Below are 27,295 nucleotides of genomic sequence, written 5' to 3'. Positions count from 1 at the left end.
GCCTTGATAGTATCAATAATAATGTTTATGACCATGGAAGATATTAAAATAGACATAATAAGTTTACTTAGATTTTTCAATTTATCCATGGTCAAAGTCCAAGAGACACACACTGTTAGCTATGATTCTCCTTATGATTAATCTGATCTATACAAATAATTTGAAGCTGTATATCTTCATTAGAGTTACTATTGCTATGATGAAACACTATGACCAACAGCAAGTTGGGGAGGAAAGGGTTTATTTGACGTATGCTTCCATATCCATAGTCCATCATTGAAGGAAGTCAGGAAAGGAATTCAAGCAGGATGGGAACCACCTGGAAGCAGGAGCTGATGCAAAGGCCACAAAGGGTGGTTGCTTACTAGCTTGCTTCCCATGTCTTGCTCACCTTACTTCCCCTCCCTCTGTCCCTCCATCCATCCCTCCCTCCCTTTCCTTCCTTCCTTCCTTCCTTTCTCCTCTCTCTCTCTCTCTCTCTCTCTCTCTCTCTCTCTCTCTCTCTCTCTCTCTCCTTTCCTTTCTTTCTTTTTTAAATTCACCTATTTATTTTACACCCTGGTCTCAGCCTTCCCACCATCCTCCCTCCCTCCCTTTCCTTCCTCTCTCTCTCTCCTTTTTTTCCTTTTTTTTTCTTTCTTTTTTTAAAACTCATCTATTTATTTTACACCCTGGCCACAGCCTTCCCACCAACCTCCCTCCCAATTCCTCTTCCCCAAATTGTCCCTCCCCTCAATCCCTTCCTTTTCCAACTCCATCCAGGAAAGGGCAGATCTCTTATGAGTATTGGTAAACATGGCATATCAAGTTGCAGAAAGACTAAGCAACAGGAGAAGGAAGTTCAGGCTACTTATCTGCTACTGCTAGGAGTCTAAGCTGAGGTCCTCCCTACAGACTCCTGGGTAATTCCCCTGCACCAGGCTTCTGCCGACCCCCAAATGCCCACCAGCAGTCTCTCTCAGCACTCTCCCCCCACTTCACCTCCCCAACCTGATCACTCATGTTCCTATCCCCACCTGCCCTCAGTCCACTCATGAAATCTCTTTTATTTCCCCTTCCCAGGAAGATCTGGGTGTCCCCCCATGAACCTTCCTTGTTATCTAGTCTCTCTGTATCTGTCAATTGTAGCATAGTTATCCTTATTTTACAGCTAATATCTACTTATGAGTGAGTACACACCATGTATGTCTTTATTGGTCTGGGTTACCTCACTCAGGATGATTTTTTTTCTACTTCATCCATTTGCTTTCAAATTTCCTAGTGTCCTTGTTTTTAACAGCTGAGTAATACTCCACTGCATAAATGTAACACATTTTTTTTTTTATCCGTTGCTACTTAGAGGGACATCTAGGTTCTTTGCAGGTTCTAGCTATTACAAATAAAGCTGTTATGAACATAGATGGGCAAGTCTCCTTGTGGTATAATTGAGCCTTTTTGGGTATATGCCCAAGAGTGGTATAGCTGGGTCTTGTGGTAGGTGGGTTGATTCTGTTTTCTGAGGAACTGCCACAATGACTGCCAAAGTCAGCCAGCTTTCTTATCACTAGCCCAGGGGTGGCCCCACCCACAATGGACTTGGCCCTCCCACATCAATCACTAAGTAAGAAAATACCCTGGGAGCCTGCATGGGACCAAATTAGGCCCTCTCAATGGAGGTGAGAGTTGCGTGGCTTGATGTGTTTGTGGGTCCCCTGGCAATGGGACCAGGACTTACCCCAGGTACACAAACTGGCTTTTTAGACCCCATTCCCTATGGTGCAATGCCTTACTCAGCCTTGATGCAGGGGAGAGGGGCTAGGTCCATCCTCAACATAGTAGTCAGCTTGTGTTGACTACCCAAGGGAGGCCTTACCCTCTATGAGGAGGGGATGGGGGTGGGATAGGGGTAGGTAGGGGGGCGGGAGAAGAGGAGAGAGGGAGAACAGGGGTTGGTATGTGAAAGGAAAAATTTTTTTAATAAAAAATTATATATTAAAAGATAAAGAAAAGAAAATACCCAACAGGCTTGCCTATAGCCAGATCTTATGGAGACATTTTCTCAGTTGAGGCTCCCTTCTCTCCACTGACTCTAGCTTGTGCAAAGTTGATATAAAACTAGCCAACACGGCATATGTCAATTATGGAGAATGCTCTGTTGCAGCATTCTGGTGCTCATTTGCTCTTAAGAAAAATTCACAAGTGTCTTATGAAAGAGAGGCCATGTTTATTCTGGAGAGGAACTGAGTGTGGTATTGGGGAGATGGGTCAGTGGGTAAAGTACTTGCTGTGAAACCATGAGAACATAATTTTACAACCCCAGCACCCATGGGGAAAGTTTGGGATTTGGGTATGTATCTGCACCTGATGTGCAGACAGCTTGTACCCTGGAACACACTAGCCAATCAGTTTGTCCAAAACAACTCAGGTTCAGTGAGAAATTATATCTAAAAAAAATGGGGTGAAGAACACAGAGGAAGAGACCTGATACACACCTCTTCTGTTTACATGTGCACACACAGGCATGCACACATACATACACACAATAATAAGTAAATAAATAAATACTTCAGAGAGGACTTTTAGCAGATTTTTCAGTAATATTATTCTATGCCACTCATTCTTAATTAGAAAACCAATTCTTAGCGTGGATGTCAATTAACACAGAGACCTACAACTAGACAATATGGAGAGTGAGAGACTTTGGAGGCTTCAGCCATAAATGAGATATCTGTATCAAATTCCTCCCCTTAAGACTCAGGGATCAATGCTGAAGAGTAGATTGAAAGATTGTAAGAGCCAGAGGTGATGGAAGACTTGAGGGTACTAGCTTTTACCAGACACAACAGCACTGAGGCACGTATGAACTTGAAACTCTGACAGCATGTATAAGAACTGTACAAGGTCAAGCCAGACAAAAGCCCAGCATGAGAAAGAGAAGTGGACACAAATTTCACCCTTAACCAAGATGCTGTTTGTAACTGAGAGGTGGGACAGGGATACATAGTTTTCTTCAATGGAGTGACACTGGTTATATCAATCACAATTGAGGCCAAGCCTCATGCTCAACTATAGCTGGTCAACACTAAAAGGATTCCATGGTGTGTGTGTGTGTGTGTGTGTGTGTGTGTGTGTGTGTGTGTGTGTGTGTAAGTATGCATGCACACACTTTGTTTTGTTTGTGTTATAAGCCATAACATGAAGTAGACAGGGGAAGGGTATGGGAGGAGTTGGGGAAGGGGGAGGGAAAGAATATAATCAAAAGAGTTCATATGAAAAAATAAAATAAAAATATTAAAAATTAAATTGATGGACATATTAATAAATTTCCATATCATTATTAAAAAACTAATTCTTGAATTCCAGTTTACCATTTTGGATAATACATTGTATTATAGTTTAAGAGATCCTATTAAGTTGTACAAATAAGCACTATTTCCAAGGAAAATGATTCAATTAAAGATATCTTATTGAAGGCTATTAGGTTTCATTGACTAGATTGGAGTCTTCCTCCATTAGGATTAATCAACTCTACAGGGACTCCCAAGAACATGCACTACCACCTGCCCCAGTGGAAGATGACTATTCTTGATTTTAGATTTTTGGAATGTCTTTTCTCTACTGTGAATAAGCAGGGTAGTTCAGAACCTAGCTTTCAAGATAATCTAGAAATCAATGACTTTGGCTGTATCTCATACAAATAGAGATTATTTAGCCTTATTAAGGCACTTATGTGGCATCCTCATCTTGTTTCTTTGCTCCACAAACAATGAACAGACTGAACCACTCTTAATCAAACACTAATAATCCCATCCTTGCTGCTTAACCATCTGGGAATTGACTTATGTCTTGAAACCTTATAAATTGCCAGGGAAGCTAAATGGTTAAAATTCAATACTTTAAAAGAAAAAACTCCAAATTGGATGACACCCCTTAAAAGTGAGTTTAAATGAATGTTTGAAGGTAGATGGATTGATCAATAGACACTAATAAGTATTCCTAAATGTAAACACTAATATAGAAAATAGTATCTAAAAGCAAAAGTCAAATATCTACGTCAATATCTTAGCTCTACAATCTATTAACTGCACATCCCTGACCAATTCCCAAATGTTCTCATTATCTTCTTTACTTGGAAACATTACTTTATGCTTGCTTTTAACATCAAGTAAAAAGATAGTTTAAAAATGTCTTAGCATATTCTATGTTACAAATATATAAATATTCGGTAGCCTGTAACTATTTTCTTTTTATTTCAACTATATTTTTATTTGAGAAAAACCCTTCAAAGAGTCCATAAAATACTTTATTATAAAAGCATCCATGTTTTAACTGAAGTTTTTTTCTCTTATTTTTTTCATGAAGTTTGACTTCTCATGTCAATATTATACTGAATTTTCCTTTTAAACTCTAAAAGCAACACAAGCTCAATCCAAATAATAGAAATGCATGAAGGCAATATATAAATGACTGCCTCCTCAGGGTAACCAGCATTGACATTCGGATTATATCTGTACATATACTTATGCTAAAATAAATCACAATATGAAGATTTATGGACATGTTAACAATATAGTACAGCGGAGTACATGTGTTTCTTTTCCCTAATGCCCGTGTATATGTTTGTATATGTATTTTATAGTTGATAAAACTATAATTATACTAGTTACAATAAGCTACAATATATTTACTCAAATAAATACACAAAAATCTGTTACATCAATACATGTATCCCATTCATTCAACACTTGCACAGTACTCCATGGCATAAAAGAACATGGTTTATGTAACTATTACTCTGTTTAAGGCTATTCAGATGATTTCTGTTCCAGAATCAAATAGAAATACAAATCTTTGTTCAAATATCTTATGTTGATTTTTTTTAAGATGAGTGAAGTTGACAAATTAGAGCTTTACTCACTATGCCCATGCCAAGTGCTATTCAATGTTTTACATGTATGATGCCATGTAACCTAGATACAACCAACCGTCGAAGCGTCATTACAAATGCTGTTTTTAAGTACAGTGAACTTTAGGCTACTGGCTAGTGACGGTGAAGAAGATATTTAGAGCCAGGCAGTCAGGTCTCCAATCCCCTTACGCAGCTGTTATCCAGAGATCACCAAATTATTTTCTTCAACTTATACTGTTTCATTACATCATATGTTTTACAAAGTATTAAAAATTTTCCATCACACCCCAAAGAACAGTTTACCTAACCAGAAGACTTCTACAAGAGTCTATGTGTTCACTTAGGTACACAGGAATCCTATCTCCATTATAAACACAACTGAATATATTCCCTGTACTCTGAATAGCCCTTTACATGCATAATTTGGCTATATCAGAGACTGCCTCCTTAGACATCTTGCAGCAATTGGGATTCAGCAATGGCTGTATTGCTAGTGTTCAAAATGAAATTAGCATGGGGTGTCTCTGCTAACCATTTCCAGATTTATACTTGAGGAAAAAAGATGCTGGGAATTTTCCACTCATAGCTTGTGGTGTTATAATTTTTATTTACAATGTCTCCAAGCTTTTAATCTTCACAGAATGAGGTCATACTTCCTTCCAAAATCAAATTTCTCAAACTTATTAGCATCTAGTGTTTGCATGTTTATGATTAATTTTATTTACTTTTTTTCCAAAAGTGTTTCACTCAACAAGGGTTCTAGGGACTTGAAGAAATGGAGTGAATTTTATTATCAAAGTGAACTAACTTAAGCTAAGAAATGTGCAACTGCTCTCTCAGAATGGTGCAACGTAAGGTGTGATACTGCAGTTTTAGACAATATGGTGAGAGAGGAGGAAGAAATGATAAGTGCTAAATATTGTCCTGAGTTTAGCATCATATTTGAGAGAGAAACTCTCTGACGCACAAAGAGATAGAACACTGAGAAGGAATTTATTATTGCTCATAGCAGGTTAGAGGTGGCTTAGCAAATAATACATATAATATTTATGCCTCAAGAAATGCAACTTGGGATGTTAAGTTTTGAAGATCCTTGGGCTGACAATAGATATTTCACACCCACACAAACACTACTGATCTAGCAGCATCTATGAATGACCCAGGGCTGAACTGGCATCACTGCAATTGGTAGCAATTGGCAGGAAGGCAAGGGTTCCTCTGGGAAGACAAACTGAAATGATTTGTCCTGAAAATGTCTTGCCTTGAGGAAAATCCATAGCAATTGAAAATGAGTTCCCTCTGGAGAGACAATAATCCCTCCCCCAAAGAGGAGAAAGAGCATACTGAAGTGCTAGGCTTGGAAGTGTTGGTTTTCACCAAATCTGACCTGTTTGTAACTTTCTGGGCCATAAGAATTTAGGAGCTTCTGGTACAGCTTTATGCCTTTGATAAAATTAAGTAAGGTTAGCTTAGAAAAGGGTGGATGGTATTTCAAACAGCTAAAGTTTAGAAACTTGTTAACGTTTCTAAAACTGGCAAATGTTAACATATTCTACATCAACTCATTTGCTGTTAAAGAGAGAGTGTGATTGGATCTAATTTACACTGGAGGAAACAGAAAAGTGTTAACTCCCGAAAGCACTTCCTGCTCCTCCGTGGGCTTGTCCTGCACCTCTTAATGAAGATGTCCTGGAAGCAAAGCCAGAGTCAGACTACAGACAGGAATCAAGTTTCCTCCCCATCGGAGCAGGCCAGTTTGTCGAACTTGAGCCTCCCTGGCTGCTTAGAAATATAGACTAGGTCAGAAACTCTGAGGGCTGAGACCTCGTGATGGGTGCCAGTGGTAATGCCAGAGGCAGGATGAAATGAGAAGGCCCCAGGTGGCTAGGTAGGACTGAAGAGTGCTGGCCCTCACTGTGGGGCGCTGCTAGCCACTCAGGGGACACTTTCCATCAGCGTACCCCCACCCCCCACTTCCGTGCTCCCCTCCTAGCTTGCCCTAGGCTGTGGTCACTCACTCACTGTCCGGGACACCTTCAAATCCCGGTTGAGCCAATGGCACAGGATCTCCGACATAGCTCACTGGCGCCTTCGACCACTAGCAGGTGCTAGGAATTTGCCAGGAATGCAATTTGCGGGACTGCGTCTTCCCGTCGCCCAGGGCAACCAGTTGCTAAGGAAGCACAACCAGGCTGGAGTTAGGTAACCGGCTCAGAGAGGAAGAGACACCAGAGCCCCGCCAAAGATACAGAAATTGTTGTCTGCCCCCTACTGGCTTGTAAGACCTGAGCTTATGCTAGTGAACAAGACTCTCAAGAGTCTGAACAGAAATTATAATATTAAATAAAAAGTTTCTTAAAAAAATTATCAGTTGAATTAAAAACTATCATTTTTCTTCCGTAAATATTCAAGGGTAGATTATAAAGAGTTACTTGAGATCATAAGCTGATTTGAAAAACGATAATCTGTACTAAAATGCAATTTGTTTTATAAAAGCACTACTTTAAATTATTCATTGTAATATTTTTTGTAATTTTAATTTTATACTATCAATAAAGTCCAAGCTTCCCAATCAGACATGTGTGAGCCTTGCTGTTGGGTTTTGATCTCACAAATTCTTTGCCCAAAAATAATGACTTACCTTCTTTGAACCTTGCCGTTCCTTCCTATAGATACAGATGCAATGCTTACTTTGCAAGTTGTCAGAATTAAATGAAAATTCATACTCTGATGCCTGGCTCCCAGTACAAGCTCAGCATATGCTTCAAACTTGCCTTTTCTTCTAAGGCTATGTGAGGTTTTGTATTTCATCTGTGCACTGAATTTGAGTATTTCAGAAGTTTTTAGACAATTATTTCATATAGCTGTTTTGAATTTAGTCATGAGCGGTTCTCCATCTATTGCCACGTAGAGACTCATGTAGGTTTTAAAATCTCAGTTGGTGTTTCACATGTCTCTCATTCATTTCTTCACTTTCTCATCACCTTCAACCACTCTTTATTTTCCTCTCCTTGGTTTATCTCACAATGGCCTTACTCAATTGACAGACACTGATGCAATAAATCTGTTTGCCTTCATGGCCACAGTAATCACCAGACTAAGTGTTCTCTTTATTCTGTCCTGTATAACTGGTACAATTCCTAAAGTTTTGTCATCTCTCTTCATTTAGAAATTTCCATGAACTTCACTAAATTGCCTAGACACTGACTCCTTCAGTGAGCCAGTGAAGAATCCTTAGGGGGAACAGTATAGGATTGATTTGAGTAGAAAATAACAGAAGGCATTAAATGTAATAAGACAAAATATGTGTATACACTTTATATATGTAGTTGTGTGTGTATTAAGTTTTTGTATGTATGTTTGCATGTGGAGTAAAAGATATTTGTTACCAGGGTCCAATGGATAGTTACAAATGCATGGTCACACAGACAGCTTTGGTTAAACTACTTGCGACACAAAACCATAACAGAAAGTCATGAATATGAGACAGGAATTTGTAAGAGAAGGTGATGTTCAGATAGATGTGATGAGATCAAAGAAGGTGTAGTGAGAATATCCATAATGAATTTTGTGCTTGTGTGCATGTATGCACAAACACACTCAATTGCCAATGAATGAGTTTAGTCAATAATAATTGTTTTACCTTTTTAAAGCAGTGTACTAGAAGACAAAGACCAACTGAAAGTTCTTTATATTCTAGTTTCAACTCAAACTTGCTTATGAGCCACAAACTTTTATTGTAGTCCCAAAGTCACTAACCTCCATACTTCAACTCTTGATAAGATTTTTATTATGATTTAAATATTACTATGCATCAAATTATCCTGTATTTCTGAATACTTCTGACCCACTAATCTTATTTAAACTTATTATTTCTTCTGCTTTACAAACCTTAGTAGTTTCTGCTTTTGAACTAAAGTTAAACGATAGGCTTTCCCAGTTACTCTATTGCTGTGGGATGTCTTTCTGTATACTGTGAATATATGCTGTTCCCATTGATTGGTAAATAAAGCTGCATTGGCCTATGGCAGGGCAGAATGGAGCCAGGTGGAAAATCCAAGAGAGATAGTGAGAGGAGAAAGGATAATGGGACAAATGCCGAATTGCTGTCTAAGGAGCAATGTGTAATGGGACACAGGTAAGGCCACAGAACACACAGGGATACATAGATAAGTAGAAATGGGTTAATTTAAGATGAAAGAGCTAGCTAGCAAGAAGCCTGCCATAGGTCATACAGTTGATAATTAATGTAAACCTCTGAATGATTATTTTATAAGTGGCTATGAGACTGTGGGGCCAGGTGGGACTGGGGAAACTTCTGCTACACTTTACAATGCAGGTTGTTCTATTCAGTGAATGTTTAATTCCACGTTACAGCCCATTTAATTCCATCATGAGCAACAACATGTCATGCAAATTCCTGACTTTTAATGACTAGTTGTACCAAATCCTGTTATTTAACTGACATCAGATTTCTTTCCCAAAGTTACTCAGATAATACTCAATGACCGACATTTCTTCTCAGGTCCAGTTGACTCAGATGTACCAGTAGAAACCAAATGGACACATTTGTTTTCTATTTTTGCAAATCTAGAACTGTTGAAATTCTGTGGTATGAATCAGTGTGCCAAGAGGCCTTTTAACACACATCACTTAATTTACAATATACGAATTATGTTGTGCAATTTATTATTCCTTTGTGTTATGGGCTGGGTGCAATTCCTCTGGACTTAAAATGGTAATCACAAAAGGATGTGTGAACAAGGGAAATGATTTTTCCCATGTTTTGCTTTTGTACTTATGACCATACTGGAAATCAGTGTGTAAGTTTTTCAAATTCTAAAAATAGGTCTACCATATGACCCAGCTATAATATTCCTGAGGACACACCTAAGAAGAACTATATACCATTATAGAGACAATTGCCTATCTGTGTTCACTGCTACTCTATTCACAATATCTAGGAAAGGGAAGTAGCTTTAATGTCCATCAAATGAAGAATGGATAATGAAATAAAATACACACAGGTATTTATTGCTCTACAAAGAAAATGAAATTATTACATATAAATTGAGAGAGCTTGAAAAAGTTAAACAGGGTAAGGTAAACCAGGTCCAGAGAGAAAAATAATGCATGTTCTCTTTCATATGTGTATCCTAACCTTTAATGTTTTTGTGTTTAACTTAAAGTACTGGAAAAGGCCAATAAACTAGAAAATTACTTCTGGGGTGGGAAGAATGATTTTAAGAGAGGGGAGATAGGTGAGTATGGTTGCATGAAGAAGAAAAGGGAAATCATGGAGTGTGGCTTAGTAGGGGGGAGATGGGAGGGGTTCTAGTTTCATTTACCTAAGATAAGAGGTAACTAAGGGACCAAGAGATCTGTAATAATCATTTATTAGTTGCTGTGACAAAACAACACGACCAAAGCAACCTATAGAAGAAACAGTTCATTTTGGCTTAAGGTTCCAGAGGGATGAGAGTCCATCATGATGGAGAAGCATGACATCAGCAGCAAGCAAGGGGCAGGAGCAGGCAGGGAAGAGCTCACATCTTCAAATGCTAGCACATAGGAGAGAGGGTGAACTGGAAGTTCATGAGACTTTACACTCTCAAAGCCTGCCCCCAGTGAGTCCTTCCTCCATCAAGTCTCCACCTCATAAACCTTCCCAACACCACCACCAACTGGTAACTAATTGTTCAGTACCTGGACAGTTCTCATTTTTCATTCAAATCACCACAATGTCTATTTACAATTCCAGGTTATGTCCCATTGTGTTGAGAAGTCATGGCAGGAGCTTCAAACAACTAGTCACATCACATCCCCAGTCAAGAGCAGAGAAAAATAAATATGTATGTTTGCTTGCTTCCTTGGGCTCAGCCATATCTATTCATTTCTACACAGTTCAGAACGCCCTGCCTAAGGAATGGTGAACCATTGTGGGTTGGATCTTACCACATCATTGATCCCACTTAAAACAGTTCCCTGCAGACATACCCTCAGACCAACTCAAATGTCATCAACCCTTCATTGAAACACTCTTCCTAGAAGATTTTAAGTTGTTTTAAGTTAACAACAAAAGTTCATAATAACAGGAAGGTTGGGGAGAGAAGAGGATGTAGGGAAGGATAACTGATACTTAAGATGTTTGAAAAGGCCATATGTAAATTTACTATTTTATACAATATACCTGACACATATATTTAATGGGCTAACCTTATATGGGGTAAAGATAATGCTTTCCCTAATGCTGGGTGTGGAATATCTCCCTTCTAATTCTTGGCCCTCAGGGGTCCTCTTCTAATCCCTCATAATAATGTAATCTATTATCATTGCTCTTAGTTACTCACAATAACATGATAGTAAGACCCTATTGCTTAAGACACCATAGATTTGAGTCATAGGAGAAGGGGAAAGAAAGCTAGTACCAACCTGTAAGCTTCCTTCCTCCTGGCTTAGCTCTCATAGTCAGGAAAGGCACTCTGTAGGACTCTGGTAAAGAAAAGCCATCACCAGCCTTAGCCCACTGTGAACCTTGTGACATATAATGATGATTAGCCTTGAAATATATGCCTCTTGTTGCAACAATGGCATGAATGTTATGTGGATAACCAACTACTTTCTGGCTAGATTTAAGGCCCATTTCATAGGACAGTACTCAGGCTTGGTACTGCAAAACTGGCCAAGGACCCATGGCTGAAGAGGTCAAGGACCATAGGGGAAGGCCTATACTATTTTGCTGAATAAACATCTATCAAACTGCCTTCTAAATATTTATCTTTTACCCACAGATTCATTCTGCTTTCAGCCCTTATCAGAGAAGCTTTATTTTGCAAAAATTGACTGTACTTCATGCAGAGATTCATGACTGGTCAAAGTACATAAAATCAGTGATGGTAGAGTGTTAGGCCCAAAGTGGAAACAACACCTATATCATATCCCCTCCCTTCAAGACTGAGAGAGCATCATGGAAAATGGGGTAGAGATAAGACACAAAGATGAAAGAAGACTGTACAGAAACACATTGTGTCTCTGGACGTGACAGGTTGTTGCATTTACAAACTCATAGCAGCTGTGGTTCCTTGTACAAGACCTGCCTGCATGAGATAAACCCAGTCAAATTCCCAGCATGGATGGGAGAGGTACCCACAAGTCTCCATCCCTATCTGAGGAGCTGAGACAGTTGAGGGCTTCTGGTAGGTTGCTCATGCTCTAGAGGGTGACCTTACACTATTCACAAAGGGCTACACTAATTGTTCTCAGTAACCTATGAAAAATTGGAGGAAATATGATGTTTAGAAGGAGATGAAATGGAAGAATCTGAAAGGAGTTGGAGGAGGAAGGGGGTGAAGATGACCAAAATACATTGCACACATGTATGAAATTCTCATTAAATAAATAAATGAACCCTTTAAAAATATTCTGTGAGTTGTATGTCTTAGCCTCACCGCCTAATTCAGAGGGTGATGATATGAGTTCAATCCTACATTAAGGTAGAAGAGAACTGATTCCACAAAGTTACCCTTTCGCCTCCAAATACACTCTGTGGAATGTGCACACCAACATACACACACACACACACACAAATTAAAAATTTTAAGAAGAAAATTGCAACCTACCAGAGCTCAATCAACAAACAATAATGACAGTCCCTTCTTATTCCCTTCTTATTTTATACTTACATTCTTCTGGTGTCTTTTGAACCCAATAAATTTTTCTTCACTTAAGATGATCAGTGCTGCAGCACTTTTCTAAGAAAAAGTACCTGGAAGGTCCTCAGTAAGTATGAATATTTGCTTTCAAAACAAGGATGACAACAGTTTATGTGATTTCTCCCACAACACATATGTGTCATTCACTGAATGTCTGTAACAATGCATAATTGATTACGTACTTAAATCTGGGTCATCAGGAGCTAATAACCTTCCCTGGTACTTGAGAAACAGCCCCAGGAAAACTGTAAGATCTCAGTATCAGAGGACTTATCCTTCCTTTTATTAAAATTTCTTTTTGTTTATTATTATTGCATGCGAGGGAAGGGCACGTAAACATGAGCCACACAGAGCGTGTGGAAGATAGAGGGCAAACTGTAGAAGTCCGTTCATTTGTTTCACCACTCCAGTTCCAGGGATGGAACTCAGGTCGCTGGACTGCTGGACTTGACCTACCCAGCGAGCTCCCCTCCCCCCTCCCCAGTATCCTTGACCACACTGCAGATTACAGAAAGGAAGAGATCAGTTGGTTAGAGCTCTAATGGAACCATAAGACCATCGATTCAACCTCTGTGACATTCACTAAGTGATGACATCTAGTGGCACCTGATTGTTTTGATGACAATATAACTGAGACCAGAGTAGATATAGAGGGTTAAGTTTGTTCTTTGATAGCATTTGAAATGGTAAGGTAAGCATTGTTTATTTTTGTCCCTGTATGAGTTTATACAGTAATAATTCACATGGTTCTACTAAAATGGAATAATATCATGATTGATTAAGGGTTCTGAATATGGTTTAAATTAATCAAATTTTACTGAATGTAAAAATTTACAACAGAAGAATACTAAACCAAGGAATGTATTTTATATACATTTTTAAGCACCAGTACTGACTATATGAAGTTAGTATAGGCTTTAGGTCTGGTTAATTTTGGTTTATTTTTACCTACATGTGTTGCTTTATAATGAAGTTTTTTTTAACTTGCTTTTTTATTTATTCTTTGAGTCTTTAACATCATGCATCTCCATCCCATTCATTTCCCCATACCTTTGTATCCACCCTCTGCCCTTGCAACTTCCACTCCCCAAATAAAATAAAATTTAAGAAGAAAACAAAAAAGTAAAGAAAAGAAAAATCAATCATGTCATGGAAGCTGCTGTGTGACACAGTAAGTCATACAGTCATCAATTTCATCCATATATCTTTACTTTCAAGTGTTCATTGCAAAGAGTCACTTGTCTGGTTCTAGGACTCTGGTTTCTGCTACAATATAGGAAGGAGTTGGGACCTTGCTTCAACTCCTCTGGGTTATCCTGGTGTTGCTCTGTGTTGTGGAGATCCTACAGCTTTGGGTCTGCAGGACTGGTCCCTTCACATGCTCTGGAAGATCACATATGGGGTGGATGTTGGGGTGGGTCAGCTCATAATGCTGGTTCTGAGCCTGGGTAGTTGCAGGGTTGGTCAGCCCAACAGCTCTTTCTTGTCCTCACCACCAGGGTGAGCACTCCTTCACTGCCCTGGCTAGTTCACCTCTTGCAGCTATGAGCTAGAGGTGGGGCCAATTCACCTGCTTTTGTGTCCTCAGAGTTGGTTCTCCCACACCTACACCTTTAAGGCCAGCTCTACTGTATTGCCCAGTCATGGTATAGGGGCCACTGTGCTACAGTTGATGAGGGGCAGGACCAGCTCTCCTGCTCTGATGAGCTCAGGGCCAGCTCTCCTACCTGCTTCAGGCATTGATGGGGGCGGCAGGAGGGGGACATCTCTCTCCCGCCCATGCTGCCACATGACAGATGAGTAATGGAGACAGCTCTCTCAAGCTCACAACTTCAGGGCTGACTCACCCACACCTCGGCCAACAGGGCTGGCTCTATTGTGCTGCCCAGGCAAAGTACAGGGCCTGTTCTCTCAAGTGTTGCAGCTGGTGGGGACAAGGGCAGCTCTCTTTAAAATTATTATTATTATTTTTTGGAGTTAACATAACTATACAACACACAGCTATGTTCATTTGCTTTTATGTGTATTCTCCAATGTATATTCTTATTCCATCATATTTTTTGAGATTTCTGAACTGTTATACCTGCTGTGTGTTAGAGTTTCTTCCCTTAACACAAAGCTAGTTGCTTATTTTTTGGATTAATATAATCAAAGATTCTGAAATGCTGGACAGCTTAGCAGGAAATGAGTGATCTTATTTAGGTTTTATTCAGTTAAGTTGTCATTGGATTTTCTGAAGTTCTTCTATTCCTAATTGAAATTTTTTGTTGTTACATTTTCAGATAGACTATCAAAACATTTGCAACTTCATACTCATTTCACTAGACTACTACCTTTCTGTTGGCATGTGTGGTATCTTGTATTCCAAGAAATATCACTGTAATAATTTTGTAAGAAGTTTTGGAGTAGAGGTAGAGAAACCTGATATTTTAGCAGCATTTTATCCATATATAGCCACCATTAAGTAAGATATAATATGCTATGATTTAGTTTTCTTGATTGTTTAACTTTTAGCTTTTATTGAGGGAGGTATAGCCACAGAAACTCTTCTCCACTGGAGTAAAACAATGTCATAAGACTATAGCGGTTTATGAAACCAGAGAGAAGAAATATATATTCTGTACTGAGTGGTGCTTTCCAGACTCTTGGATTTTGTCATTTGGTAACATTCCAACTGCATATTTGAAAGCGTGTTAAAGCTGTCAACTTTATGTGTGTGTGTTGGTTTTTTTTGTGAGAAATAACATAAAAGCAAATAGTGCCATATTATCTGGCATGTTTTGCATGTGCAACATTTTGTACTCAAAGAAATAGGAAGCATAAAATCTGATGAAAATTTTAGAGATAGTGTCTTTATAGACTGGGTCCATGGTTGCCCAACTTCCCAGAAGCTTGATATAAAGACAGTGCTAATGAAAGATTCTCAGTCTCCATGGTGTTTGCAGCCTTCCTTTTTAGAGAGCTGAAAGTGTTTGTGTGTGTGTGTGTGTGTGTGTGTGTGTGTGTGTGTGTGTGTGTGTGTGTATACATCTATGAATGCCTATCATTGCTTGTGTCAATTTCTTCTTTTAAGGTATCAACTATATGTCCATTGCTTAAGGAAAAATAGATGTTGAAAGAAATATGGAAATTGTACATTACAAATTTTAATTGAATCTGGAAGTTTTTTCTACAAAATCCGTATCCACAAACTTCACCTGAAAATTTCATGGAAGAGCACAGTCTTTACTGTGTTCAATTTGGAAACATAAAAATGTTCCTTTCAATTGTGTACCCAGGAGAGACTGATGAATTTTTGTATATTTAACCTGGATATTTAAATCATACTATTCTAAATTTCATCACAAAGTAAAATCCAAAGTGAGACATACATTTGTTTCTGGTTACTAGAAAATTTTATACTTATATTCTTAAGGATTTGATCCATGCCTGTGATTTAATTATCAATTCATCCAAAGCAGTGCTTCTTAACCTTCCTAATGCTGCAAACACTTAATATAGTTCATCATGTTGTACTGACCCTCAACCATAAAATTATTTTCATTGATATTTTATAACTGTAATGTTATAACTGTAATTTTGCTACTGTAATGAATCATAATGTAAATATCTGTTATTCAGGATATCTGATATGTGATTCCCTGTGAAAGGGTCATTTGACCCCAAAGGGGGTCATGACCCACAGGTTGAGTACCATTCATCTAAGGCTTAAGAAACTGCATCAAATTTTACTAAAAAGAGATGCAGACACATAAATAAACTTCAGTTTTTCTGCTTAGTCGTCTTCTAGTCTTTTCCATCAAGGTAATAACAGCCATACAGAAAATTAATTCATTCTAACGTACCCCAGATGTGGGAAAGACAAAATGTGATGAAATTATAATGAAAATGCATCTATATTCTTAAAAGCACTGATTTGTTTATGCCTAATTAGCTTTTGGAAAGTGGAACTCAGTGTTCAAGTTCTATCTACTCAATCTACCTTCCAGCTAGATCTCTTTTTAAATTCCTACTAAGCTTATAAAATAATTCTTATTAAATATACTTATGACATCCCCAAAGACAAAGCAAGATTTTAATAACAACTAGGAAATTAACAATTATTATGCATGCAAAAATTATCATAATGTGATTACTAATAATTACAATGTTATATTAATCCCACAGAACATTTATTTATCAGTTAAGGTATGTAGACAAAAGGGTTCATGAGGACAATTCTGCAAACATACAAGATTTATTAGTTATTTGGGGAAATAATTTCTGGTCTTCCAATGACTCATATTTTACAACCTTTTCAAATTCTTTCAAACTGATGAATGGTCTGATTTTAGTGAGGTGTATTAAGGTTCACTGCTGCTTTACTTGGTCATGCCCTACCAACTGATGAGAAAAATCACAAGTGTTGTTATTTTATCAATTGATTATCTTAATGCTTGTGTTGTTGGTATTCTGTTCAGAAAGTCCTTTCCCAAGGCAATGAATTCAGTCTTACTCCTGATTTATCTCCTATAAAATTCAGGTTATGTGGTCAGGTATTGAGATCCTTGATACATTTGGAGTTGAGTTTTGTGCAGGGGGATAGCTATGCATCTATTTTTATTCTTCTACATGCTGCTATCCAGTTTTATGAGCACCATTTGTTGAAGGTACTGTTTTTCCTCAAGTGTGTATTTTTGGCTTATCAAAATCAGCTGTCCATAAAAATATAGAATTCTGTCTGACTCTTAAATTCTATTCCATTGATAATCATTTTTGTTTTTATGCCAATACCATACTGTTTTTTGTTATTATTAAAGCTCTGCAATACAACTTAAAATGGAATGCTAATAACTCCAGCAGTGGTTTTATTAGTCAGGATTGTTTTAGCTATGCAAGGTTGTTTGTGTTTCCTAACAAAGTTGTAGATTTGAAAAAAAAAATCTGTGAAGAATTGTTTTGGAATTTTGATGGGAATTACATTCAATCTGTAGGTTGTTTCTGATAGAACAGCCATGTTCACAATATTAATCCTACTGATTCATAAGCTTGGGAGATCTTTCCATCTTCTGATGTTTTCTGTGATTTTTTTCCAATTTCTTTAAGTTTTTGTTGTACAAGTCTTTCACTTGCGTTAGAGTTACCTCAAGCTAAAAAGCTTCTGTATATCAAAGGACAACTACATGGAAAGAAAGTGGCAGCCTAGAGAGTAGGAATAAATCTTTAACAATCATATGTCTGACAGAGGACTAGCCTTTAGAACATATAAAGAATGAAAAGAAACTGAACATCAAGAAAATAAACAGCTCAATAAAAGTGGGGTACAGAACCAAACAAGAAGTTCTTGAAGCTGAAACTCAGATGGTAGAGAAACATGTAGACAATGTTCAACATCCTTAACCATCAGGAAATGGAAACCAAAAGGACATTGATTTCGTCTTACTGCAGTCATAATGACCAAGATCAATAAAGCAAATGATAGCACATTTGTTGATGCTGAAGAGGATGAGAGGGAAAGGAAAACTCATCCATTGCTAGTGAGAGGGAAAACTGTGATGTCCCCCCCCTTCCCAAAAGCTGAAAACTCAAAATCCAGCCATACAGTTCTTGGGCATATACTCAAATTACTCTTCATTCTACTGTATAGATTCTTTCTAATTTATGTTCATTGCTGTTCTATTCATAATAGCCAGAAACTGGAAACACCTTACATGTTCATCAACTAACAAGTGGACAATAAAAGTGTAGCACATTTACACAGTAGAATATTATACATCTGTTAAGAAAAAGGAAATTATGAAATTTGCAGGTAAATGGATGGAGCTAGAAATAATCATCCTGAGTAAGGTAACTCAGACCCTCAAAAGACAAACATTGCACATTTTCTCTCATATGTAGATGTTAGTTTTTAAGCTTTAGAAATGTGTGCTTTAATCTAAACAATCACAGAAGTTAGGTAGCTAGTAAAGGACCAGGATGGAGAAGGGGATCTTTCAAGGAAGAAATAATTGGATATAATATTGTAAATAGATGCAGGGAAACTAGAATCAGGAACTAGACTGTGGGGAGGTTAGGGTAAAGAAGGGAATATGGAGAGACGCAACCAACACTAAAAGTCTTTTGAAAAGCCGTATGGAAACCTACTACTGTAGAAGCTTCCTAAAATGGATATGTACATAAAAGGAATTTAAAGGAAGTCACCATATAATGGGGAAGTGAGTTATTGGAGAAAGGGGTCTCAGAGAACCCAGCTCCAAACTTCTCAGACTATTGCTCAGACTATTGGTTACTCTCCACAATTTGATGATAAGGTCCTATTGCTGAAGACAGCACTTATGTCATTGAATATGGAGAAGGAGAGCTGCTACCCAACTGGAAGCTTCACCCCTATTGACTAGCCTTTCATGGTGCTGGAAGTTACCTTTTTCACATTACAGGAAGAGAAAAGTAACCATCAATATCATTGGCTTCAAATCCTGTTACATACATTTCTGTTTTCAAAATATACTGGAACACTAATGGCGCAAATGTTATGGAAGTGCCCATTTTTTTTTTATTGAATTTAAGGTACATTAAGATGGAACCCATACTTAACACTGTTAAGGCCAAGAACCTGAGACTAGATAGGTGATGGGCCTTGAGGAAAACCTTCTACTATTATTCTGCTGAAGGAACATAGTAAAAGAAAAAAAAAATACCTAATGACTATATGCATAGATCACTCAGCCCTCATCAAGGAAGCGTCTTTCAGTATGGTAATAAACACAGAGACACACAACTGGACAATGTGAATAAAATGACTTTGGATCACTCAGCCCTAGATTGGGATATCTCTATCTAAAACCTGCTTCTCAAACTCAGCAATCTATGCTGAAGTGGAGGTGAAAAGGTTATAAAAGCCAGAGGTGGTGGTAACTCCAAGGAAACAGAGTCATCCAAATACAACAGGGTTGAAACACATATGAACGCACAGAGACTGTGACAACATGCACAAGACCTACACAGGTTCAATCAAGACAAAAATCCCAGCATGTGAAAGAGGGAGTGGATACAAATTCCTACCCGTAACCAAGAAACTATGGACAATTGATTGATACCTGTTGGGAAGTGAAAACCAATTTCCTCCAAAGGAGAGTCATTGGATGTATCAACCACACTCCAGGGCAGGCCCTATGACCAGGAATCCTTGGCCATCACAAAATGAACTCCATGTTGTTTTTGTGTACTTTCTGTTTTGTTTTATTTTGTTTTGGTGTTTTTGTATTGTCGGTTGTTGGTTTATTTTGATTTGAAGTTTTTGTTTTAGTTTTGAGAGAGAGAACTTGAAGTTGCTTGGGTAGTGATGGGATGATTTGAGTGCAGTTTCAGGAGAAGAAAGAATATAATTAAAATATATGAAAAATTGTAATTGAAAAGTTTTTTTTTTTATTTTTACAGTACTTTTCATTCCTATTACTTTACTCTAATTTAAGAGATCCTGTCTGTGTTTCCCAACTGCTTGTTTTGTTAGAAGTCATAGCTATTTAAGACATCATACCTGTTAATTTCTAGCATCATTATCATCTGAGCTTACCCATAATGCTTAATCAGATTCCTCATACAGTTTCTCTTGTCATTTCATGTGGCTTGAAAGGTTTTGATGTAAATTATGCATGAAGTCTACAGAATAGCTAAATGGGTAAGAAGGTTTGCTGCCAAGCCTGATGGTCTGAATTTGAATTCTGGACCTATTACTTCGGAAGGAAAATCAGACTCCTGTAAGCTAACCTCTGACCTACACACATACACAAATAAAAGAATAAATGTAATTTTATTTTCATTTTTAAAACCTTTTAAGATTTAATTTATTATTATTAGTGTGTGTGTGTGTGTGTGTGTGTCCACATAGTCCAGGAATAGATTCCCCTAGATCTTAAGTTACAGGTAGTTGTGGACTGCCTGATATAGGTGCTGAGCACCAAACTCTGGATCTCTGTAATGGCACCAAGTGCTTTTAAACACTGAGCCACAACTCCAGATTGCCGTAATTGGAAAATTAAAAGAAAAAAAAACCCTGAAGATATAAAGTGGAAGCTCTGCAATACCTAGTTTTATATTAATGTACAAAGCAGTTGGGGTATGGCTAGTGCTTGTCCTGGCTGCAATTGTTAGCCTTCACATTCCTCTGATGTCCTTGTTTTTACATCTTCTTTACATAGCCTGTTCTCTGCAGCTCTTGCAGCTTTAGTCTATTTTATTATACTGGAGTTCTGTTGATGTGATAGTAAAATGTTAGGAAGGGAAACAGTATAATTTCAGATGAAATTCCATTATCTTGGTGAAATTGTTTCTGTGTGAGAGCTTGAAGAAATGTTTCTTAGCTTTATTATTTTACCATTTCCTTAGGCATGTTAGAAGGTCTAGAAGGCTCAGAAAAATCTTCCTCTGCATGAGGAAAAGCTCATACCAACTCTCATTTTTTGTAGAGGAGGCCTTTGCTAAGAAGGCTGTTTTGTCAGAGCTATGAGAAGACACATAAGGAGTCTTCACAATGAAGACATTGGCTAAGCTCCTGGAGGTAAAACCAGTGAAAATGAGTACATTAATTACTTTGTCTCAACTGTGTAGTTTTCATGCATTGTTCTCTCATGTGTTAAGTTACCGAAGGTACTATTTGAACATTCCTAGCACTTAGAGGCTCTTGCAGTGTCTGCTTCAGATAAGCTGGTCTAGGCTATAATTGCTTACATCTGCCACTTTCTACATTTCGGCATTGCAGTTTGCCCTCAGTTTTATGATGTGACCTGGAAATGTCATTAAAATTTTATTTGTTTCCTGTTCTGAGAATGAGAATGACTACTTGCAAGCCCTCTCAATGTTGGCGGTAGACCAGAAACACCAGAATGAACATTGAAGAGAGAGAGAGAGAGAGAGAGAGAGAGAATTTGTCCATGTTACTGACCATGTCACCTTCATGCTAAGCCTAGGGCAGTTGTTTTTGTACCAAAGTATAATAGAATGGCATCAAAGACCTAATAGGATCAGGTTCATATTTGTGTATATCTATCATTACAACTCTTAGTGTCTAGAGTGCTTTTCTCCACTTCTTCCATGGGTTATAATATTGAAATCTCACTTATCTTACTGATATCAGACCAAATGTCAATTCTTCTGTATTTCTATACCTTTATTCACTCAGCTTTGTTCTACATTATGTTTTTAGAGAAATTTGTTTGCCTGTCCTGTTGGCTTACTTTTTTTTTACTAAAGCAGGCCATTATTTATGTATATTTGTTTGTGTTCCTGATAATCTTATTATGCTCTAAGACATTTAAAGGTGAGGGCTTTATGGTCCCCATAAGTATTGCCACTAGTCATATAAGAATAACTGAAGGAAGATCAATAAATTTAATTATTAGTTAATTTAATGGTGTAAGTGGAAAGTATTTCATATTTCAAAAGACACTGAAGTTACTTTCTGCATTTATAATTTTCATAACAACTGAAGAAAAAATAGCCTAGAAAAAATTTCTTATCTTCAGAAATAAGTGATATTTCTTTAAAGAAATCCTGTTTATATTTTAAATGGAAGAGAATACACTTTGAAGCAAGGTGCATTAAGTAAAAGTAGTATTACAAAACATAATGAGGGAAGGAGAGATAGCTCAGGGGTAATATTTGATGCTCAAGCACAAAAACCTAAGTTTGGGCTCCCAGGACCTATATAAAATCAGTGCTGAACTATATATACCTGTAACTCCAGCACCGTGAATCAAAGAAAAGTGGACCCCAGGGAGGTGCTGTCAGTCAGCAGAGTGGAAAAGAGCTCATCTCAAGGGAATATGGTAGAGAATGATAGAAACGGCATCCAACGTCCTCCTCTGATATCTGCATGCATTCATAAAGAAGTATGCACATGCACTTGCACACCACACACACATATTTAAAAATGAAACCACTGTGCACAATTATGTACAACTCTATCACCTGCTGATTGATTCAGGTTAACCAGTTCCAGGTACAGTCAACTTCACTGGCCACAATAATTGTAGTATTTGCTTTTCTCATTGCTGTAACTACATACCTAGCAAAACAACCTAAGGCAGATTTCAGTACATGATTCAGGGAGTAATGTTGTTATAGTGGGGACCAGCTCTTGTGTTGGGGGAAGATAATAATTGCTCAGATCTTAGGGCATCAGAAAGCAGAGAAAGAGGAACATATATTCTAACTTTATTTTTTTCTCATTATATTCAGTGTGGGATCCTAGCACAAGTGATGGTACCACCCACTTTCAGAGCCTATCTTCCTCCCTCAGTTAATTCTTCATGGACAAGACCTCATAGAAACACAAAACTTGTACATTTTTAAATGTTCCTTAGTTCATTCACATCAATATACAAACTTAGCTACCACGACTATTCATATTCAGTCTGCAAGTTTGTCGCAGATCTTCAAGTATATAGATGTTGCTATGTGCCTTCTCACAGCACTCTTTTGGGAAGATTTGCCAGATAATTATTTGAAGCACGTCTTAGGCCTGTTTGTGCTAAAGTTCCACCTGGCTGTAAACGTACTGTGAAAAAATTGGAGGTCTGCATCAGGTCCCTCCCCTCGGAGATCAGGGGACCCTGAGGGAAGAGGAGGAGGAAAAATTGCAGCCGTCGGAGGGGATGGAGGACACCAGGAGAATATGGCTCGTGGAATCAATTAAGTGGGCCTCACATGGGCTCACAGAGGCTGGAGAAGCAAGCATGGGCCTGCATGGTTCTGAACCACATACTCTCGTGTCTATATTACAGCTCGGTGTTATTGTGGGATTCCTAACAGTAGGTGTGGGTGTATCTCTTACTCTTTAGCCTGCTCTTGAGACTCTCTTTCCTGTTGGGTTGCCCTGTCCAGCCTCAAAAGGAGGGTCTTTGCCTTGTCTGGTTGAATCTTCTTTTGTCCTGTGTGGCTGTCGTCTCTTGGAGGCCTGCTCTTTTCTGAAGAGAAAATGGAAGGGAAGTGGGTCTGGGGAGGAGGGGAGGTGTGGGGGAGCTGGAAGGAATAGAGAGAGGGAAAATTGTGGTTGGGATGGATTGTATGAGAGAATTTATTTTCAATAAAAATTTAAAAAAAAATACAACAACTTTCACATTTAAAAAAATCCCAAGAAATGTTTGTTTTAACTGTTATTGCATCTGGTCATAGAATAATTTCCAGTTCCTGTATTTGTACATGTAGTGGTTCACTGTACTGAAGGTTCACAAACAGAAGTGTCTAATTTATCTTCATCACCACCAAGAATAGAAGGAAAGTCACATTACACTGTATCTTAAATTAGAAGTCCCTTCACTCAGTACAGATGAACACGTAGTTTCTAATGAATACTAAAACTATTTGCAAATGCTGACTTGAACTTGCTAGTAGTAGCCCTTAATGCAAAAACTAATTTAGTATAATTTATAGACCTTATTTGCATGCTGAACTTATGATTTGGCAGTAAAGAACACTACAAGCCAGTAAGTAAATTATGAACTTCATGCATCATCATCAGAGTTCATAAAAGAAGCAAGCAGTTCATAAGACTATATCAGGAAGCAGAAAAAAATGAATGAAAATGATGAATTTTCCTAGCTCCAAAGTATGGTAATTTTTTGCTTTAGAACTAAAATTTAATTCATTCAAGCCATCCATAAAAATCTACAGTGCATTAGAATGACTTTTCATTACCTGTCATTTGCCACTCATATGTCTGAATGACTCTTTAGAGCTAGTGTGCTTTCTATGTATGCTTAAATAAATGAAGAAAATGCCATGGGTGGTAAAAATATAACTATTACCCAAGAATATTAAATGTAGTAACTCTTGTGCATTTTTAAAGCATCTCACATATCTTCCAAAAACAGATATAAACTGCCTTTAAAACATCTGAGTATGTATATGGTTTCTCTAGAGAAACCCCAGCTTATTTTTTTATGGATTTGTATGTTTGTCTAGTTATTCCGTTAGAGCTTGTCCTAATGATGAAGTCCAGTGAAGAAGTCTCAAGATGAAGGTGATTCAGAAAGAGTTCTTTGACCTCTCCCTTGATAGAACTATTCTATTTTCTAACTCTATGAACGGCTTCACTATCTGGCTACTTCCCTAACCCAGAATCAGACATTCAGAAAACAAACAAACAAACAAACAAACAAAAAACCATTTTCTTCATCTCTTTTATTCAGTTCCTGGCCAATCCCTGTTGCAACTCCCTCCCATTTTTTGTTTAATTCTCCTCACATGAACTAATATCAATTTGTTTGCTTATTCTGATATGTAATTTTTACCCTGGATTGAGATAATGTTTTTATAATATAAGGATAATTTTTCTACCTTATGATTCAAATATTTTAAATGATTCCTGGTCTCCTAGATGACGAAGAACATATTCTTCTGTACAAGATACTGCAGGTATCAGTGAGGAGGGGAGAGGCAAGAATTTTGGCAATATTTTTAGGTAATGATGAAGTCACAAACAATATAGTGGAAGGGGGAGAGAATTTTAAAGAGGACTTAGGCAGGATAGGAGGTGAGGAGAAGTATTGTGATAGTGAACACAGAAATGGGAGAAGGTTTAGAAAACAAGTGGGTTCATTCATGTGTGACATACTTGAGACCCTTATGCGTTCACACTTTGTCCAGGGGGACAGCTGTGTTAACATGTTGCATCTGAACCTCAGCCAAGGGGCCTGATCTGAAGGCAATGGTAGAATCAAGTTAAAACCATTATTAGATAAAGTGGACTATAGGAGGATTATGGAGAGAGCCTCAGAGACAACTGAGGATATACAGACAAGGGATATAATAAATGTGTCTGAGGGAGGACCATGAGAAATGTGAGTTCATGAGAGACAAACAACTCTTTAAGACTGACTGCCTGATATTATCAAATATAAAAAAGGTGAGTAAGCCCCAAGATAAGGAGCAAGAGAGTGCAAGCTGGGAGAATGTCATTGGTGACTTACCTGTAACCATGAGACATACTAGTAAAAAGAACAGAATCAGAGCTACAGTGCAAGGCTAGGAAAAAGAATGGGTTATATAGCAAAGCTAAAAAGACTAGTGTGTCTCTGACAGTTTTGCCTGTGCTTGGGACCCTTTCCTCCTACTGTGTTGCCAAGTCCATCTGTGATATGAGGTTTGTGCCCAGTCTTATAGGCAGGTTTGGTGTAAAACCCTGGGAGTCCTGCCTTTTTTTTTTTTAAAGGGAAGCAGAGGAGGAGTTGATCTTGGGGAGAGGAGAGGTGGGTGGAGAGACTGAGAGGAGTGGAGGGAGGGTAAACTGCAGTTGGGATGTATGAGGGAAGAATAAAAATTTAAATAAATACATAAACAAATAAAAATGGCAAAATTAGACAAAATTTCTAGAAGAAGAAAAGAGAGATCATGATAAATGAAAGGTCTTCTAAACTAATATCACCATTTAAATATAATTAGTCTGACATAATTTTAATGTATACAATGGAAAGGTTTTCAAAGTCAGTAATTAAAACAATGATACCAGATTCAAAGGCAGGGCTACTTTAAGGTACCATGGGCCACCTGCCAGCCTGGGAAAGATGGACTTTGGAAATAAAACAAAATCTGACTCCGAATTTGGCACTCATGGGCAAAAAAAACGTGAGTTACTAGCTAGTATCCCTGATTCTCACTACTTCACCCACATTACATAGAATAAACAGAGATGTGACAGAAACAGTAGCTGTTATGTTAAATCTTAAATTTAAGGTATGAAATTTGAAAGTTAATTATCAGACTAGTTTAATAATCCAGAACTAAAGGCTCATAATTGTTTAACTTTTTCAATTTGTTGTTGCATCATAACATTGTGAAAGAGAAAACAAACAACTGTAGTTTCCAATACCACTTTCAGTTTTGATAATTCACTAGAAATACAGAACACACTGTAAGCTATTCTGCTGGTGGTCTGGTTTATAACAGGAAAGAAATATAAATTAAAATAAGCCAAGGCCATATGTGTAGACTGCAGAGTCCTGGGAAGAACCAATTTCAGAGCTTCTATTGTCTTCTCTATGTGGTACTCAAGACATGTTTTCCTGGCCTGTGTGGGACATGTCCCAGGTACTGCCAACGGTGAAGATCACTAGACCTCAAAGTTCAAAATTGTACTGAGACTCTATTATAGAAGTATATTGATATATCAATTTATTGTCAACATGGACTATTCAGAGTGATATGATGTAATACCTTAATGGCATTAGCAGACCTCCAGCCACGAATGATATTTTAACACTATCCTCGGTGAACTAAGGTACTGGTAAACAAGACATTCTTACCAGACATGAAGTTATTCCCAACACAGACATACACAGATACACAGACACACACACACACTCTCTCTCTCTTTCACACTCTCTCTCTCTCTCTCTCTCTCTCTCTCTCTCTCTCTCTCTCTCTTTTTCACTCTCTCTCTCTCTCTCTCTCTCTCTCTCTCTCTCTCTCTCTCTCACACACACACACACACACACACACACACACACACGCTTTTTGAAACAAGGTTAAATTCTTTATCAAACACTTGGATGTATAAAATTGCTTCATATCAAAGTATGTAACCAAATTTGAAATGATTACCTTGTACCTGAGCATTTGGAGGAGGCAGAGTAAATACCCTTTAGACACTAATTTACATATAAATGGCCGGAAACCTGACCAGATTTGAATCTGAACTCAGGCCTAATGGGGTCCTTGT

The 27,295-nt window shown here is 37.9% G+C and overlaps 1 protein-coding gene across 8 annotated transcripts in view; it reads right to left on the bottom strand.

The window, feature by feature from the left end:
* The window catches only part of Spef2 (sperm flagellar 2), a 176,177-nt gene extending 169,119 nt beyond the window's left edge, over window positions 1-7,058 (bottom strand). For 7 of the 8 annotated variants that reach the window (XM_052743144.1, XM_052743145.1, XM_052743148.1 and 4 more), the window contains exon 1: window positions 6,907-7,058. In XM_052743144.1, the coding sequence (XP_052599104.1) occupies window positions 6,907-6,964 (58 nt within the window). In that variant the 5' untranslated portion in view covers window positions 6,965-7,058. The remainder of the gene's footprint in view (window positions 1-6,906) is intronic. The other variant, XM_052743143.1, reaches the window with a different exon arrangement.
* Window positions 7,059-27,295: the final 20,237 nt, after the last annotated feature.

This window comes from Peromyscus californicus, unplaced genomic scaffold (genome assembly GCF_007827085.1).
Source record: "Peromyscus californicus insignis strain IS unplaced genomic scaffold, ASM782708v3 Scaffold_18__1_contigs__length_77618521, whole genome shotgun sequence".
NCBI classification, from domain to species: domain Eukaryota; kingdom Metazoa; phylum Chordata; class Mammalia; order Rodentia; family Cricetidae; genus Peromyscus; species Peromyscus californicus.
The sequence above is the reverse complement of the archived record's forward strand: the minus strand, read 5'-3'. Positions and strand labels throughout refer to the sequence as shown.